This window comes from Equus asinus, chromosome X (genome assembly GCF_041296235.1).
Source record: "Equus asinus isolate D_3611 breed Donkey chromosome X, EquAss-T2T_v2, whole genome shotgun sequence".
NCBI lineage: Eukaryota > Metazoa > Chordata > Mammalia > Perissodactyla > Equidae > Equus > Equus asinus.
This window is the reverse complement of record NC_091820.1, coordinates 138,464,217-138,483,641: the sequence shown is the minus strand read 5'-3', so window position 1 is coordinate 138,483,641 and position 19,425 is coordinate 138,464,217. Positions and strand designations below refer to the sequence as shown.

General features: G+C 49.5%; 1 protein-coding gene across 1 annotated transcript; it reads right to left on the bottom strand.

The window, feature by feature from the left end:
* Nucleotides 1-2,793: 2,793 nt before the first annotated feature.
* On the bottom strand, nt 2,794-19,313 carry ZNF275 (zinc finger protein 275). Its single transcript, XM_044763563.2, is given in 4 exon segments — nt 2,794-9,202; nt 9,523-9,549; nt 9,552-9,608; nt 10,222-19,313. Coding segments are annotated over 4 exon segments (1,341 nt in total). The 5' UTR covers nt 10,322-19,313; the 3' UTR covers nt 2,794-8,045.
* Between the last annotated feature and the right edge of the window lie 112 nt (nt 19,314-19,425).

Genomic DNA, 19,425 nt, shown 5'->3' with positions numbered 1-19,425 from the left:
CACAGAGGCCCAGCCCCGACGGGTCCTCTCGCACCCAGTGCACGATCTGGTCCATCATCTCCACCGCTTCGCTCTGGGACAGGAGGTGAGGGAAGGCCCAGGCTGACGCTGCCTCCCATGCAGTCTGGTCCCTCACGTGCTGACCTGCAGGGTCCCCAGGACTCGGCGCCGGGGTGAGAGAACTGTGTCCTCCCACCCACTCGTAGGACACCTTCCCCTGGGCCCACTCTGGGCCTCACCCCAGGGTGCGTGCTGGGGGCTGGGGTGGATCTGGCCCACCTGCCTTGCGGGCTCCCAGTCTGGGGGTGCAGGCCGCTCCCAGGCAGTGGGGTCGGGTCTGAAAGCACAGGGGGCCCAGGGAGGAGAGAGAGGCCCACCCCCAGCCTGGGCAGGGTGTGGAGGTCTTTGGGATGTAAACCCAGCAGGACCTGAGGACGGAGAGAGGGGGATTCATTTGCTCTGTAGTTTATTAATTGAGGTAGAGCCAGCATCCACTAAGGCACAAATCCTAGGAGCCCAGCTTGGTGCACATAGGCCCCACTTGTGGTGATTTTTGGCTACATGGCTGTCTTGCTCTGATGCTCTGTCCCGAGGGCAGGCATTATGTCATTCACTTCTGGAGCTTGGCACACAGCAGGTGCTCAATAAATGCTTGTTGAATGAAGGTCAGAAAAGGGGTGAGGGAGGAGGGAGCACAGGATTCTTCTGACTTGTCTGAAAAAATTGGGGGCCGTGTTTTTTATCATATATTTTAAAAATCATTTTTTTAAAAGATTTTATTTTTCCTTTTTCTCCCCAAATCCCCCCAGTACATAGTTGTGTATATTTAGTTGTGGGTCCTTCTAGTTGTGGCATGTGGGACGTCGCCTCAGCATGGCCTGATGAGCAGTGCCGTGTCCGCGCCCAGGATCTGAACCCGCGAAACCCTGGGCCGCTGAAGCAGGGTACGCGAACTCAACCACTTGGCCACGTGGCCAGCCCCTAAACATCTTTTAATTAAAGCAATAATATGCGCTCAGTGAGAAAAAAATTCGACCAGCCCACCATTGCTGAAACCAAGCTCATACATGCATGAATCCAAGAGAAGCCCAAGTGGCCTCACCTCCGCTCACAGCGGGAAGGGCACTCCCGCCAGGGGTTTCTCTTTCCTTCTGTCTTCTTTCTTCCACTCATCACCAGTGTGATGGCCTCAGGCCAGTTGCGGTGGGCCACCTCGGATTCACATCAACGGTGCGCTTCAATGTGAGGCTAGTGGCAGCCCCAGCAGTCAGCCTTTTGAATGAAATGCATTTTAGCCCAGTATTCTGGTGATGATCTGGGCCAGTAAGCCTGGCACACTGCAGGCGCTCAGTGTCTCTTGGAGGAGCTAGTGAGGGTGGACCTCGGTACAGCTCTGAAAGCTTCAGGCTAATGGGTTGGGGGACTGTGGGGAAGGGGAAGCTAAAATGCAGTGAGCATCAAAGCAGAAGCTCCCCTTTCCACCTGCGTGCCTGCTATGGACTGAATGTCTGTCTCTCCACAATTCATATGTTGAAATCCTAATCCCAAATGTGACGGTATTGGGAGGGGGGGGCCTTTGGGAGGTGATGCGCTCATGAGGGTGGAGCCCCCATGAATGGAATTAGTGCCCTTAAAAAGAGACCCCAGAGAGCCACTCCCTTGCCCCTTCCATCATGGGAGAACACAGCAAAATGACAGCCATCGATGAATCAGGAAGCCGGTCCTTACTAGGCCCTGGCTCTGCTGGTACCTTGACCTTGGACTTCCTAGCTCCAGAACTGTGAGCAATACATTTCTGTTGTTTATAAGCCACCAAGTTCATGGCATTTGTGTTATAGCAGCCCGAATGGACTTCAACAATGTCAGTGGCCCCTCCTAGGTGGGCCACAACCTAGACAGAGGTGGGCTGGGGCAGACGGCTGTGGGTGGAACCTAGGCTGGCCCATGAGGTGAAGGTGGGGGACTGCGAACTCCCAGGCAATCAAAGCCTTGTGGTGGGCCTCAGAAGAGCTGCAGGGCTCCAGAAGGCAGGCGCACTAGGAGAGGGGCAGAAGGAACATTCTCAACCCCTTACTAGAGGCCCACAGGGCCCCAAGAGAAAAGCCCCAGGCTTTCCCCTGTCCCCTGGGCCCAGTATTAGCTGTCCCAATGGACCTGTGGCCTTGACTTTTGCATAACTGAAGCTTGCCAGAACACAGCTTGCACATATTTTAAGGAAAAACAGTTGGAATTCTCAGTAGCAAGCACATCACAAAATCAGCAAAGCAAACGAGTGCTTCTTTCCAAACAAGGGGCTTGCAAGCAGAGGCGGCTGGGCTGGGGGTGGGGTGGGATGGTATCACACCACCTGCCTAGATGTTGCATTTGGGGTAGAAAAATTGATAGCGTGATGAGGATGGGCCCTGGAGAAAAGATGACACAGGCCTTGCCTAGGTACCTCTAGGGACACTGGGTTGGTGGGAGGAGTCACGCTCCTTTCCAAAATGTTGCTCCCTCCTGTTGGGACACATCATGGCCCACCACGGCCCAACCCAAGCACTCCTGGAGCCCACTCTGTGCTAGTCCTTCCAGGACTGGGCAGCTGCCTTCATGGCGGAGTCCTGTTTGCATTTGGGAGGGTCAGGATGCCAGGGGCCTGTCTTCACTACCAGCCTTTCCCGAGGCAATGGTCACTAGAGAGAGGCCAGCCACTTGCCATCAAGAGGAGTGACCTCCCCGCTCCCATCCCCACCCAGCCCAGAGAGGTGCTGGCTGATTCTCCAGTCCTAGAAGCCACCTCTGTCACACCATTCCTGGTCCCCAGGGGAAGAGCTCAGGGACCAGCCTGGTCTTCTGCTCCCACTTGGAACTCAGACTCTGGGGAGAGCCCTAGCCAGGGTTGGGGAAGGCACTTGGCTGAATGACAGGCCCCTTCTGCCAAGGGACAGCTCAAACTTCCAGGAAAACCAGCCCTTCCTCACCAGGGCGCCTCTTCTCCCTTCCAAGTGTCCAGCAGGCGGGGGCCGAGACAGCATCTGGAGCCCAGGAGGAGGCAGAACTCCAGAGTGTGGAGCAAGAAGCAAGGGAAGAGCGGATAAATCAAGCTTTGACAAAGTCAGTCGAGGAAGATCAATGCCATTTAACATATATTTATTGAAATCTACTTGATGCAAGGCACTGTGCTGGGTCTGGCAGGGGAATCAGACATGAAGGGCCACCCTGTCTTCTCAGAGCTCACAATCTAGCGGGTGGGTGCGGGTGCGAGGCTGATTACAGTAAGCGCCATATAACAGACAAGTTAAGGAGACAGGGAGGGACTAGAAAAGAGCGCCAACAACCGAAATGTGCACTGGGGCGGGACACAGCTACTGCTCTCAGATGTGCAAATAATGTCGAGGGCCAAGTTTAAAGCGATCATTTCTACTTTTGAAAGTAACACCCAAACCGATGCAATAAGAACCACAGAAGCTGAGTACCCTGGTAAGAGGGAGCTTATCACTCCCCAGTCTGCCTGACACCCAAAATAAAGAACGGGGTGGGGGGTGACTTAACTCATTTCATGGGGCAAACACAAGGTCAGAACAGGAACAATACCCAGACAGAAAAGCATTGGTCAAACTCACAGAGACTAGAAGGCAGAGATTTTTACCCATCTTGGTGAACAGAACGCAGTACCACATTTAAACGGGTGTTTCCGAGTCAGGCAGGGCTTGCGCCGGGAGCACGGGCCAGGTAGAACCTGAGGAAAACCAGCCACGTGGTTCTTCTCAGGAAGCAGCCACAGGGTAAAACGCAATTGGCTCTTGACAGATTGCAAAAAGCAGAGACCCGCTCAAGCTGGCTCAAGTCAAGGGAGTCTACGGCGGGGACACAAATGGACCCACGAGGGCAGTCACCAGAAATCCAAGAGCACAATGGAGTCAGGCCTCCCTTGGGGCACTGGGATTGAGGCAGCTCTGGGGCACCCAGCAGGAGCCCACAGATCTTCGAGCCAGTGCTGCCCACGGGGGCACCTCCTCTAAATACTGTGTGGCTCCCTCATTCTTCCAACACCAACTAGAATCGTCTGTCTCAGTTTCCTTGTTCGCACTTCACAGATGGAGAAACTGAAAGGCCTGGCCCGTCGTCTCCAGCCAGTTTTGATGACCGGGTGCTGTCCTTGAGTCAGGTGTTCAGTTTTGCTTTAATTCATGTGGCCTAGAAGGGGGTGGGGGTCACATGGCATGCAACAGGGCTAAAGCCCAGGGCAAGTGCAATGTAACACCATGTGACAAATTTTTCCCCTGTGATCAGGTGGGGCTCATTGTGGAATTGCAAGAGTGGGGAGGACACAACTAACCAACACAGTTCATCTTCATAAGCAGCAAAAATGGTAAACAATTACTTTCCTTTGAAAATTCCAGCAAGTTCAAAACTTTAATAAAAGCAATGGAGGGTTTCTTTCAGAATATAAGAAAAAGATACATTTCTAATGAGAGCTGGCATTCTGTGTAACCCAACTGCTCATTTCCCTTGCAAAAGGACTATGTGTGATTAGAAAGAAAACAAAGTGAGGTAGCTCCGCGAACGCACAGACAGCCGCACAGCGGGAAGCTTGAGCCACATGTTGCATCTGACACAGCAGCACACTCAGAGAGTGCGAGGAAACCCACCCCCAAGTGACCAGAGGCAAAAACTGAACTTGGCGCAACTACAGGACACAAGCGAAAGCCACAGACTGCTTGTGTTGAGAGAGCACGGACTTCACCTGCAAACACAGTGCTGGAAAGGACACGGTCTGTAGTGTTAACTCTAGGAGAGGGTTTGTTTGAGAGGAAATTATAGAGTCGAGAATGGAAAAAAGAAAAGGAGGGTGTGACAGGATGCCGAGACACTGGGTCCTGGTGGGGAGAAATGGAGCAGTGACGACGGCAACACAAAGTTCCGAGTCAACGCTGTATCTGGATCCTTCATACAACCTGACAAACGACTAGTGAACGGGCAAGAAATGGCAGAGTACTTCCAGGTAAAGGTGCCAGACTTGCCCTCCGTGGATATCAACATTCCTTACCAAATGACAGTTGCATCAAACACGTCACAACAGCTTGAAAAGAGAAAACTGGTCCGAGGAGGAAGTAGTGATTTCAGACCACAGATTCACAGCTACAGAGAGAGCTGAAGCCCACAGAGCAAAAGGAACTGCTATGTAACGAGCGCTGTTGGCTTCTCTCCAGCCTGGGCGTCAGGATGGAGACGTCACAGAGAGCCACTGGCGTGGCCTGGGGGCCATTCCAGAGTACCTTCTGGCTAAGGCCACAGGGGTCACTGTGGGACCCTGCTCCCCAGGATGGGGGCCTAAGAAGCTCTTCCAGATGTGCCCACTGACGAGTTCCACCTCAGCCTCAGTGGGCCCATCAGAAGGGCAGACATCCTCTCCAGGTTCTCTAGTGTTCCCCCAGGCACAGCTGCCGGGATGTCACACCACAGCCCCAGCGTGGCCGGCTTCTACCTTCAGACTCTGCAGGCCACTGGATGGGCCAGGTTCCTGGCCAGCCTTTGCTGCTGGTCCTCCTGGGGGAGGCTGCCAGAAGTGATAGCCCAGCCCCAGGAGGACCAGCTTCTATTTCTATGCCACTTGGGCCACAGAAGGGCATCGTGGCCCTCCAAACCCTTGTTTTATTGCCTCTCTTGGGCACGGCTGCTGCAAGGCCTGGTGTGGCCAGCTTCTATCACCATGACACACAGGCCATCAGAGGGGCATGGGTCTTCTCTAAGCCTTCGCTCTGCCGCCCCTCTTAGGTATGGATGCAGGAGGTGATATTAGAACACATGGGTGGATTTCCCCCTAGTTGCCAAAAGCAGAAGCCACCAAACTGACCTCCTGCCAGTCCAAGATTCACTTGCTAGGAGGAGGATGTGATACACGCGACAGCGCCAGCCAGGTGAGTCTTCCTGTGCTTGAGGGGACGGCTCCTGGGTGGATCTGCTGCTCAGGCACTGAATCCACGCCGGGCATGGCCAAGGCTCCCACGAGTTCAAAGCATGGCTGGCCTTCCAAGACAGAGTTTGGACCACCCCATTGATCTAGGTGAGGCCCAGCCCCGCTGCTGATGGCTAGGGCTATACTGAGGAACAGTCAGAGTGTTCTGGCCAATCTGCGATGGACATTTCTCTCGTGTGCGTGCGAGGCCAGGCTGGATAGTCAAGGACTGCCCACAGACATGCACGGAGTCTGCATCTTGGATGAGGAGCGAGCCTGCTTCTCCGGCCCATCCCCATCCAGCCTGCCCACCTGGTGCGTCCACCTTCTGGTGGGGCAGGGCTTTCAACTTTTCATTTGTAATTAAAATTCCAGAAGAAAATGTCATCATATCTAACTACTGCAGCAACGACACTTACGACTCAACGGACAACAATGAGGGCTTGGATACGTAAAAATTAAACGCTTGTGCAAGAAAAATGTAATAAAACTGCTACAAAGAGTAAAGCAATAAAATTGGAAAAGAGACCATCACAATCGATACGGAAAGAACCGCTGTGTAAAGTCAATATATCCAAAGGCAACTTGACAACTGGTCAAAGGAGATGAATGTACGATTTGCATGCAAGGAAACGGAAACAGTACTTCAGTCATCGCATGAGAGAACAAAAGATGAGACTAGGAGTCCGCAGGTCTGGGTCCATCCCCACTTCTGGTACTAACGAGCCATGGAATGACAGCAATAACTAAGACGATGACAGCAGATGACCTTCAGTGAGTGTGTACCTCCACGCCAGGCGCCGCGGTCCAGTGCTCACAGTAACCGTAGGAGGTAGTCCTGTGATCACCCCATCACACAGAGCCGAGAACGGAGGGTTGGAGAAGTGCCATCTAGGCCCCATATGAGGAAAGGCTATGGTTCTGGAAAAGGAGGCGCCACCTTACACTTGAGTCCTTGAAATGCCTGTTATTATGGGGATGCTCTCGCCACTACGGTATTTTGAACAACATAGTGCCGCTTGAGGACAAGACCCATTCGCCTGAAACAAACCCAAATCGAAGCTAGTTTTGGATACACATGGGAGTCACCAGATTGAATTGGTTTAAGAAAAAAAGGCGCAAAAGTAATTTAACCCAGATTCGGTACTTATTCCTAGGAATATGACCTCACAATGACAAATTTTAGATGTTTAACAAAAGTCTTTTAAAGGTGATTTAAAAAAGCAACACGTTAAGGGGTTATGTTGTAGAGCTACGGGACAAATTAAAAACAACCACAATCGGCCTAACGTTACATGAACATGTACTTACAGCTTGGGAGGAAACTTCTAGCGAGAGTTTTGTGCAGGGACTGTCACAGTGCTACATGGCACACAGCTCAGATGGATGGAAGCCAGTGGATGTGCTCTGAAACGGTCTGATGACTCAAAAGGGGCTCCGGGGTTGGTGAAGGTGGTGAGGCCAGAAATGAACGTGAGGAGTTAGAATAAAATGATCTCATGGCACAGAGCAAAGGAAAAAAGGAGTATTTTCTAAATTAATATATTATTCTATATAATATGTGATTTACAATATGTATGTATAACTAAATTAATAAATTAAATATTATAAGACATTTGAGTATTCTATTTACATGCCTAAAAATTCATAAATTCAAGTAGGCCTACAAACTCTGGGGTGAGCTTCTCTTCGGGAGAGTGGCGATCACTTTCTATTGACGCCATCATTGAATAGCTCTGTGTCTTAGTTTCCCTGAGGGGGGAGCTTGGAGGAGGGGACCAATGAGCCCCCTCGCCACCCTCACATCTGGTTTCTCTTCTCTAATTCTCAGATTCAAGGCCTGTGGATTTAAATACCTTGAAGGTACTTTATGCTAGTTAAACTGGCCAAAATAAATTAAAATGGTAAAAGCTACTCTTGATAGGCAAAATGGGAAACACGTACACTTATAAATTGCTGGTGGCAGTATAAATTGGTTTCAATCTTTCTGACAATAAAATATGTAAGTGCTACAAAACTGTTCACCTCCTTGGGCTCTGCCATCCCCCTCTAGGGATGCGGGTCCCCCGCGGGAACCCGCTGACAGCCGAGGGCCTGCAGGCCCCATCTACTCCTGGTGGGTGGGCTGGTGCTTCTGCAGCGCCGACCGCCTCTTGAACACACGGCCACACTCACTGCACTCGCAGCATCTTGCTCCACTGTGGGTCCTCCGATGGCGACTCAGGCCGGAGCTCCTCCGGAAGGCCTTCCCGCACTTGTCACACTCGTAGGGTTTCAGTCCGCTGTGGATGCGCCGGTGTTTAATCAGGTCGGAGGGCCCCCGGAAGGCCTTGCCGCAGTCGCCACAGGCGTAGGGCCGCTCCCCGGTGTGGATGCGCTGGTGCTCCAGGAGGCTGGAGCTCTGCCGGAAGGCCTTCCCGCACTGGCCGCACTCATAGGGCTTCTCGCCTGTGTGGATGCGCCGATGCTTGGTCAGCTCCGAGCTCCTCCGGAAGAGCTTGCCACAGTGGGGACACCCGTAGGGCTTGGCCCCGCTGTGGATGCGCTGGTGCTCAGCCAGGCCGTTGACCCCTCGGAAGGACTTGCCACAGTCGTCGCAGTCGAAGGGCAGGTGGCCAGTGTGCATTCGCTGGTGCTTGAGAAGCTCCTGGCGATCCAGGAAATCCCTGCTACATGCCTTGCAGGCAAAGGGCTTTTCCGAAGTGTGAAGCTTCTGATGTCGAAAGAGGTGAGTGTTCACTTTGAAGGACCGCCCACACTCCTCACAGTCAAAGGGCTTCTCCCGGCTGTGGACGCGCAGATGCTGACTGAGGCCTGCGTTCTTCTTAAACCTTTTCCCACATTCCTCACACTCAAAGGGCTTTGCCTCCCTCTCCATTTGCTCCCTCTTCTCCACGGCGTCATCAAGGGCCCAACTTGGGCCAGGCTGTGGCTCTGCAGCCACGTGGCTCTTGCGGTGCTCGTTGAACTCAGAGACGCCCCGGAAGACCGTCCCGCAATCGCCGCACTCCCAGCCCTTCTCCTCACTGTGAATTCTCTGGTGCTGCACCAGGAGGACCTTAAGCCGAAAGGTGTCTCCACACTCTTTACACGCAAAGTGATGTTCTACAGGCAGATTCTGGGGGCTCCCCCCGCTCCCCTCAGACTCCCCATTCTGTTTGACCTCAGGGCTGGGCTCACTGGTGCTCGGGGAGCTTGTAGACGCCATCTCCTGTGGCTGGGCGTCTTCACCCATGGTCTGACGCTGGGTCACTGACACGCTTTCTGAAATGAGAACCACAAGACACTGCAGTCTTCAGAGGAGGACGGAAGGAGCTTACTCTCCTTTGTCAAGAATCGCTTTCCTCCTGAGACAGCTGCTGAGCACTGGGCCTGGAGGCCACCGGGGCAGGATGGCTGGTGCTCACCCAACCAGAAGCCAGGACCACAGAGGGAAGGGCCAGAAGGGCCTGACTGCTGGACGCTCCCTACCAAAGTGGCCCTGAAAAGGCCTCCCCTTCTGTGGTTAAGGAGCAGCCACATTCAGTCCCCAAAGCCTGAGCTAGGCCTCCCCCACGATTTCCTCACATTTCTTTTTCACTCACCAGAAAGCTTAGCTCGATCCACGTTATGGATGGGATTGATACCAACAGCAGGCAAGAGACCAAGGCAGGATCCAAAACAGGAACTCCTGCTCATGGAAAAGGAGACAGGTTATGGCAGCAGCCAAAGATGACATGAGAACAGGGCAGGAACAGGGTGACACCTTCCAAGGGGAAACCCTTTCAATCCTCAAAGGCTGGCTTGGCCGTGACCATAGGCAAGTCAACCATCCACTTCAAATGCCTTTCCTAAGGGCCGGCTCCTTCCAGGGGCTGGACGAGGCCAGCTCTGGGCCCACCCGGGTGGAGTGCCAGGTGGTCGTCCTGAGGAGCCGATCCTCCCTTTCTCCTGATCCACCCACCTCAGGGCCTGCACGGTGAACTTCGTGCTCTTCCACAATTCCCAAACCTGACCCCCAGCAGTCTCTCCTCCTAAGAACCCTCCCGACCTCACACGTCCAACCCAGTAAAAGACTGAGGGGCTTCTTTCCATGCCATTAGGAGTTGAAGGGAGCCTTGCCACTTTGAGGTGTTGGCTGGGGCAGAGCCTTTGCATTTTCTTACAGCCCATCCCCAGGGGGCACAAGCCCCTGGAAGGTGAGCTTGTGTAGGGCCACACCAGGTGCCCCTCATCCCACTCCCAGCTGTATAGTACCATGAAGCTGCAGGCAAAGCTGGTGGAAGGGCTAGGGGCATCCTTACCCACGGAGGTCACGTTCCCGTAATATGCCAGTGTCCTTTGCTCAAAGTCCAGCCTCAACCACTCCCTTTTTGTGAGGTACTGTGCCACACTGCCAAACATCACCAAATCCTGAAAGAATTCCCAGGGATAATCAGTCCTTCCACCTATTCTAGAATGAGGAAGGGGCAGTGCCAATAACCCCAGGGACAAGAGGTGAGAGTCTGGAGTGGGTGTGTGTTGCTAACATGGAGATCTAACCACAAGCCTCAAGAAGTCCTTGAAAGAGAACCTGATCAAGCACCAGGAGACCTGGGCCATGGTCCTGGCCTTCCACTGTCTTCCCAAGGGACCTCAGTTCAATCACTTTCCTGGATTGAAACTCAGCTCCCCCACTGGTATGATGGGAATTACAAGCCAAGTGGGCATCCATTCCTTGGCAGACTCTGGGGAGAGAAGCAGAGGAAGGGAGGAAAGGCAGCAGCTGGGGTTCAGGCCCTGCCGTGTGTCATGCTAGGGCAAGAGGCAGAGGCTGAGGCCTGAATTAGGGAGCAGTGACAGATTCCCAAACCAGGCAGAGGGAAGCACAGCACACCTGGGCCTCGAGCATCTCAAGAGGGCCTGCCAGCACCTGGTTTCCTGGGGCTCCATCCTGGGGAAGGGCAAGACCCTGGGGGGCAGGCGGAGCTAAGGAAAGTGAAAAGAGCAGTGAGTGACAGCAGCCCTGTCTCTGGGTCCCCTGGGATGAGACTGGTGATTTTCTTTTCTGAGGTTTTAAATCTTGTTGAATCTTCTCTTGCATAGCAGCTAAGAGACAAGACAGAGCATGGGGACGTCTAAGAAAAAATATCCTAAACAGTGGAGAAAGTGGGCTGGCAAAAAATTAATACAGGCAGGCTAGAGGGAGCCCAGACAAGACAAATGAATGTTAGCCCAGGCACAGCTTGGAGAAGACAGCCAGACTGAGAGCCAACGGTGGGGAGACCGGCTCTCAGAGACAGGCTGGCCATACCCTCCTAGCAAGCCTGCCTCAAAGTGGTCAATGCTCACACTGCAGAAGAAGGAATTGTCCCCAAAAGAATATCAGAAGAAACTAGGAAGTGAGAGATCCTTTCAAACTTTGTAGGAGCAACAAAAAAACAGACTGGGCCACTGGAGGGAAGAAGGGCAACAAAGAGCAGGAGCTGGGTCTTTCTGATAAGCAGCAAGGCCCTTTAAAGGCCACACCCCACCCCACTGAAACAATTTGCCAGGTGACAGTAAGACTGCTACAAACAAGAACATTTCTGTTACATATTTGACAAAATGAAAAGTTGAATAAAACAGCTGGAAAAAGAAGCCTCAAAAGAAGAAAAAAAAGATCATCAGGGGCCGGCCTAGGGGCAAAGCGCTTAAGTTTGCATGCTTCGCTTCGACAGCCTGGGGTTCTCCAGTTTGGATCCTGGGCGCGGACCTACGCAGCACTCATCAAGCCATGCTGTGGCGGCGTCCCACATAGATGAACTAGAAGGACCTACAACTAGGATATACAACTATGCACTGCGGCTTTGTGGAGGAAAAAAAAGAGATCTTCAAACACCAAGTTGCGAAATAAAAGATCTGAACAATATATACAAGTTACTGTTTCCTTCCAGATTGCAGAAAATGTGAAATATCAGAAGATCCTGCCACAGACACGTGTGCATCATAGGCCTCCCACTTCAGTGAATTCAAAGAAACAGGAACACAGTTTCTGCTCTGATGTCAGGTCAATTCAATTCATAATTAAATGAAAAGAAAGCATTTTACACGAGCTCGAGGAGTACAAAACCCAGATACTCTAGAAAGACTTTTACATAAATTTAGATGTTACGTTAAAAGGGATGGATAGAGACTTCTGCTTCCGGCCATGATGGAGTAACAAGGAGCAGATTTAATGTCCTGCCATAAACAAGTAGGAAAATGGACAAAATCGATGTGACACAACAGTTTTCAGACAGCGGACAGCAGGCAGTGCAGGATCATGATCTCCAAGAGAAGAGAAACAAATGAAGTGAGCCTTATCATCGCCTCAGCTCTCTGCCTGCAGGCAATTTCCAGATTGAGAGTGCAGGGAAGGGAGACCCAAACAGAGCTTGGTGCCTTCATCAAGACACAGACCAGCGCTCAGGGCAGCTGAGGCAGCTGCAAGTTGCAGAGCAGAGTTCCAGAAAGGGGGGAGCTATGCAGAAAGAAGAGCTCTAAATAAAAACCTACCTCAGGCTTTCTTTGAGTCTTTCCCGACCATTAAGATGTGTGTGCATCGAGTGAAACTCCCAAAACCTGGTAAAAGAACAACCAGAATGCTGAAAGCTGAACAATTCCCAGGACACACAAAAGTAGGGAGATGGTAAGGGTCCAAACAAGCAGAGTCCAGAGTCCTCAGTGATCAGCTGGGGCATTCAGCAGAGAACCAGTGGGGCCATGCCTTCACAGTACGACTGATCTATCCCTGGAACCACGGCGGCCCTGGACCTGCTCTAGAAAAGCTTAAAAATAGGTCTCAAAGGGATGAAATCGTTCCACGCATAACTACCTCCAAAAAACAAAATCCAACACTTTTCAAAGTGAAACAACAAAATCTGGACACTCAACAACATAATCTCTACAATGTCCAACACCCAATAAAAAATTATTGAAATGCCAAGCAGCAGAAAAATATGACCTACAGCAAGGAAAATAATCTCAATAGAAACACTCAGAAATGATCAGATAGACCTCACAGACAAGGATAACAGCTAGTTTAACTATGTATAAGTATTTTAAAAAAATCAGGAACGTAATGAGAAAATGGACAATATAAACAAGAACCAAATGGGACTTTTAGAGGCGAAATTATAATATTTAAAATGAAAGTTTCACTGGATGTGATTAACAGCAGATTAGACACTGCCAAAAAACGGGTTGGAAAACTTGAAGACGTAGCTACAGAAACTATCCCAAATGAAGCTTAGAAAGAAAAAAAAAATTAAAACACATTCTTAGTAACCTGAGAATGATAGAAAGTGGTCTAACACACAGGTAACTGGAATCTGAGAAGATGAAGAAAGGGGGGGGGATAAAAATATAGTTGGAGAAATAATGGCTGAAAATGTTTTTTCTAAATTTTGATGAAAACTAGATGCAAGACACAAACAGCAAGAAACAAAAAACAAAACCAAAAACCCACACATATACACCAAGACACATCATAATCAAACTGCTGAAAACCAATGATAAAGAGAAAATCTTAAAGCAGCCAGAGGGGGGAAAATGTTATATACAGAGGAGCAAAGATAAGAATAACTGCTGACTTCTTATCAGAAAATGTCAAGTGAGAAAACAAGTGAAGCACATTTTTAAAGTGCTAAAGGAAAAAAAACACTGTCAACCTAGAATTTTACATTCAGGGAAAATATCCTTCAAAAATGAACGCAAAATAAAAACTTTTTCAGACGAACAAAAGCTGAGAGATTTGCCACCAGCAGACCTGTACTACAAGATATATTAAAGAAAGTTCTTCAGGTGAAGGAAAATGATACCAGATGGAAACCTGGATCCACACAAAGGAATGAAGAACACCAGGAATGTAAATATGTGGGGAAACATAAAACGTTCTTACCTCCTTCATTTTTAAATTTTTAAAAAGTAACATTCAAAGTAAAAATAATAATACGGTAGTGTGGGGTTTAGAACATATGTAGAAGTAAAACATGATTGGGTATTTCAGGAAGCCCTCCAAGACTGAGGCAATGCTAATAAGCCTGTAGTGGAGATAAAACACAATTCTAAAAAATAATTCAAAAGAAGAAAGGTAAAGAAACAAAGGAAAAAGAAAAGATGGGATAAGTAGAAACAAACAGAAGATGGCAAATTTAAGATCCAACCAAATGGGTAATTAAGTTAAATGGAAATGGACTAAACACTCTGATTAAAAGGCAGCGATTATCAGACTGCATTAAAAAAGAGACTCAACCATATGCTATCTACAAGAAACTTTATAAAGACTTTAAATGTAAAGACATAGATAGGATAAAAGTAAAAGGATGGAAAACAATATACTTTAACCAACAGAAAGGGTCTAAATAATCCAAATGTCATAGAAACAAGAGGGAGAGGGTGAGTGACGAATATGACTCAGAGCTCTGGGGACCTTACTAGGGAGTCCTAGAACTCAGAGCAAGAAGAAAACTGGAGAGCTTATGTACAAAATCAACAGGTTGTAGGAAACAAGGGGGGAAAAAAAGAAAAATAAATAAATAAGTGAAAAAAAAATCAACAGGTGGCCAAGGCAGCAGATTACAAAAATTTGAATTCTTCTTAGAAGATGCAGACAGACAGTAAGTTTATTAAAATATCCAAAGAGGGTAGAGGAAGGGGAGAGAAGAGCTAAGTATATATTTGCATTTTAGGCAAAAAAGAAAGAAACTGAGTGATCCATAGCTAAAATGAGCACACCCGTACTGCAATGTGCACCACACTGGGCTTGAGCCCAGGTCTAGAAAGGTCTTCTACCATTTCTATAACGTGCGAATTTTTAGTAACAAAGCTGCATTTCTTTGGTAATAGAAAAGAATAACAATTTAAGAAGATTTGGGTAGACTTTGGATAAGAAAGATGCTCAGTATGCGAGAGGACAGGGCTGAGGCCAAGGAGGCAATGGGGAACGGCCCTTAAAGCTGGGTGACACCCTGAGGTGCTCACATGGGCAAGGCAGGTACAGGGGAGAAGGGCTGGCAGGAATGTGTGGGCAGTCCCAGAAAGCTTGGAAGCAGGACCATGGGGTTGCGACTTCCTGGGCTCATCCTCCCAAGCTATCAGCGCCATGGACAGGTGTGAGCAGAAGGCCTCCTTTGATCCCAAGGTCCATGGAAGCTCCCTTCCCATCTTTAATAGGCGTTTCCTATTAAACAACATAGGTGTTTCCCTGGTGTGCGAACGAAGTCTTCAGGTGCCTAGCAGGCAAGTCCTTTGTGTCCCACTGTCATCTGGGCAGGGCCCCCTCTGAGCGGTTGGATTCTTCCTGGTATGCATTTGATGTCTGGTTTGACTTGGGCTTCCAATACAAAATGAACTGGTCACAGATTACTTATACAATTCATTTTTAAAAATTCACTTCCAATTGACATTGAGCTTTTGCTGCCAAGTGGAATGGAGAGGAGAGCATCTCACAGTGACCTTCTGAGAAAGAGAGCCTGTTACAAACCTCATCTCACTGCCCTCAGGCCAGAGACTTACGGCCTTTCCCCCCACAAGGCTCCGGCCCAACCCACCAGGCCCATATCCTGCACCTCAGTCATTCGTTCCAGACACTCGGGCCTCCATTCTGTTCTAGATATACCCCTCATGGCCTCTGAATCTGCCACAGGGGGCTCCTTCTAAGAACTCAGGCCTCACTGAAATGTCACCTCTCAACATCTTCACTCTGCAGCCCCATCAGGGTTTACTCATGACACCTTTCACTACCTAAAAATTATCCTCTGACATTGCTTGCTTTTACCTGACTCTCCCCCAGAGAAATGTCACCTCCCACAGGGCAGGGGCTTTCTCTTTCTTGGTGAGCCCCGAGTCCCCAGCCTCTGCAGCAGCTCCTGGCACTGAGCAGGCACATGATAAACTGTGGGGGAGGGGCGTGTTAAATGGAGCATCTACTACGTGTTGGCACCGAGCCTCTCCCTCCACACAATTACATTTAATTATTACAACCTTTAGTTATTACCACCTCCATTTCACGGTGAAGGAAGTCACGGATCTCAGAGGTTAAGTAACTTGCCTAAAGTCCAGCTCCCAAGATTTGAGACTTCTGAATCAGACTAGAGAAGAGAGAAATCAAATGCAACGCTCTAACACCAGGCCACAGCCAGAGGCGAGGCACTTATCAGTGTCCTTGCAGCCTAATGGTACACACAGGTTTTGGGAACTGGCTTTAAATCATCCTATTAACAGGCCATCACAGACACTCACTGTGCAACAGATACACAAATCATTCTCTTTCTCTCACACTCACACACGCTTCTTCCAAGCCACTCACGTTTAATTGAGCAAACCCTCGTGAAGTGTTCCATTTAATTGAGCAGATCCTACCGAAGTGCTTTTACTTAACCGGTATGATTAACTGTTAAAATCCTGGAGCCGCAAACCCCAAGTGGATTGTTAATTCTCCCTTCCTGTGCAGCAACAGGAGTGGCCCTTCCTGTACCAGACTTGCCCAGGGGCCTTAACCTGACTGCACTTCAGATCACTGTCCACAGTAACAGCCCAAGGACACACAGAGATCATTTAGAAGGTGCTCAGAAAAGCGGGGGTGGGGGGGGGCAGAGAGTCCCGCTTTCATGAAAGGAAGCTAAACTCTGCATAACCGACCAAGTGTATCAGGTAAAAGCTTTAGGAGAGGCAAAGGAAGATCATTTAAAAAGATAATACCCATTAACTCTCACTGCAGTTAAAAATAAAATGATCATCAGTCCTGGAGAAAATCTCATCATTCAGAAACTATGTTGCACAACTGCTTGACTTTAAAATGCTCAAAGTAATCTGAAAAAGAAGCTGGACGTTGTGAGAAAAGTGACAAATACAGGTGTCCACTACCTTCCAAAAGTAGACCTTGGGAGATCAAGGTCAAAGCAATCCCAGGCAGAATATGAAAATCATCTTCGTGCACCCGATGGATACAGAGGGTGATGCTGCCCTTGAATACAAGGCACTTCCGCTCATCGTGGACAAGCACGCCCCAAATCTCCTAAGATGCACGCCTATCCCCACCAGCGAAATGGAAGTTCCGACAAAGACTCTGGGAAAACCAATCTCCGTCTCTTCATATAAACACTGTTATCTTCCTTCTTAAAGTGGGATCTGAAGTGTAGTCTAACGACTATCCGCTCCCAGAGTGAAAGCCCTAGCAAGGTTACTGCAGATTCCGCCCTGGACCTAGCCAAGTGCCACGAACACTGCAAGTGCCTTATGAACACAGGGGACTCAGGTCAATGCTAACCCACCGCCTGACGATCTGAACAATCATGTTTTCTAAAACATGAGAGCTCATGTGAGTGAACACATGTTCCTGATACGTGCTTTACACGGCAATGTAAATTTTTTTTTGCTGAGGAAGATTCGCCCTGAGCTAACATCCGTCGCCAATCTTCCTCTTTGTTTTTGCTTGAGGAAGATTAGCCCTGAGCTAACATCTGCACCTATCTTCCTCTACATTTTTTGCATGTGGGACACCTCCACAGCATGGCTGATGAGTGGTGTAGGTCTGTGCCCAGGATCTGAACGCGCGAACCCAGGCCGCCGAAGTGGAGCACACAGAACTTTAACCACTGGGCCATAGGGCCGGGCCCAATGGCCATGTAAATTTTAGACAACTTATTTAAATTGAATTTTCCATATGGAATCAAACATTAAGAGAATCAAAATAATCATTCCACTTTGACCTAAAAGATCAGAAATTAAGAGTTGAATTTAATGGAGACAAAAACAACCCATGTCACAAAAAGTAGTGAATAATTAGGTGCTGTCTGGTTGCCTTTGAGCTCTAGACTCCTCCTCAGGCTGTCTGGCTACTAGTAAAGATAGCTTCCAAGCCTAAAATATCAGGATTCCACCGATTCCATGGCACAAACAACCAAGCAACATCCTCAGCAGATACGGTCCTTCTCTGGGCAGTAGGAGCAAGGGAGAGGCAGCAAGGCAATCCAAACTAGATCTATTTGGCAGCTTCCAGAAACTTCTAAGGGATATCAGAAACACCTGGACTCCCTGGAGTATCAAAATAAAGTCCCGTAGCAGAATGTCCTCAGGCCCCAGAAGACAACAGGTGGCTCCTGGAGTTGTTTGATTCTGGGCCAGAGCAAAACTGCCCCAGAGGGTGTCTTTATAGTCACACAAGAGACCTCACTCTTCAGCATCTACTCACATGGGTGCCTTCAGCCCTCTCTCCCATCCAAATGACCACCTGGATTCCCAATTCTCCTTGCTGGATATCAGTTCTCCTTTGATTCATGTCGCTTAGATTGAGAGAACCATCTCTGGGCAAAGATGTTTCAGTGACACTGGCATATATGAAAATATGAGTGCTTTCAGAACGGAAACAATACTTCTCATTGTCTACATCCTCACCCATGGGGCCTTCTAACAGCATGGCCAGCTTTAAGGCCAGCAGACACGGTCTGTAAACACCCAGACTTACCCAAAAGAGACACACAGTGATGGCTCATCGTGTCTCAGAACAATTCTGAGTGATTAGTCAGGCAGGTAAGGTCCCACCTGTTGGACTAAAATAATTCAGGGGGACAGAAGCAGGCTTGGGGGCGCCGTCTGGGAACAGGTCTTATTGGGTCGTGAGTGCTCGACCAAAGGACAGGCTGTGAGACGGAACACAAATTGTCACGATCCCGACCCACTGCAGCCAGGCAAGGCTGGGATGCTGAGCTGAGCCCCTGGGCTGGAGCTGGGCCTGGCCTTCATGGGCTCTCAACCTGTCTGGCCACTCTGCACTGTGCCAATGTGCTGCTACTAGAAGTGGTAGAATCCTGAAGGGCCAAAAGAGAGAGTGTTTCACCAGCGAAGCCTGTTTCTCTAGGCGGTTAGTGTCTGCGAGCGCCTTTTTCTGCATGCGTGGGTGGGAGGCATCTGTCTCATCTTCCCCAGTTTCCCTCTCTCACTCTGCCTGGGCACCTGGCCCTCTCAGTTTAGGTTTCCATTTTCTTTTCCTTCTATAAAAAGCCAGAAGGTAGACCAGAAGGGGATTTTGTAGTGTTTGTTGTATTTAATTGAGGAAAGGTTTATGTTCCCATTTCCCCAAGAAGACGCATGGCATCTTACTAAAAATCAAAACAAATTGTAAGTATAGCTTCGTTTAGGTTACACTGCCCTGGATATGAAAGATTCTAAATGGGGGTAGGAGATGCTGTGCAAATTTCAAGGAGCCCTGGGCCATTTGGGGAGCCCAGGGAGGTAAGGGTCAGGGCTGGATCGGTGGATTAGAATGCTGGCATGGGGTCTGCTAAGAGCTCAAAGGGCAGAGTAGCAGGGGTGAGTGGGGCCACGGAGTTGCATTTTCAACCAGCACTCAGGCAACTGGACTGTGGAGCTGTGCCTGTCTAGAATCTGGAGGCTTCCTTACCTCCAGTGCTCAGCAGACAGGATTCCAGCCCATGAGCCTCCTGAATGGATCCTGCTCTCTGTGCCGTCAGACTCCTGGGAAGAGAATTTACACTTTCCAGTGATTC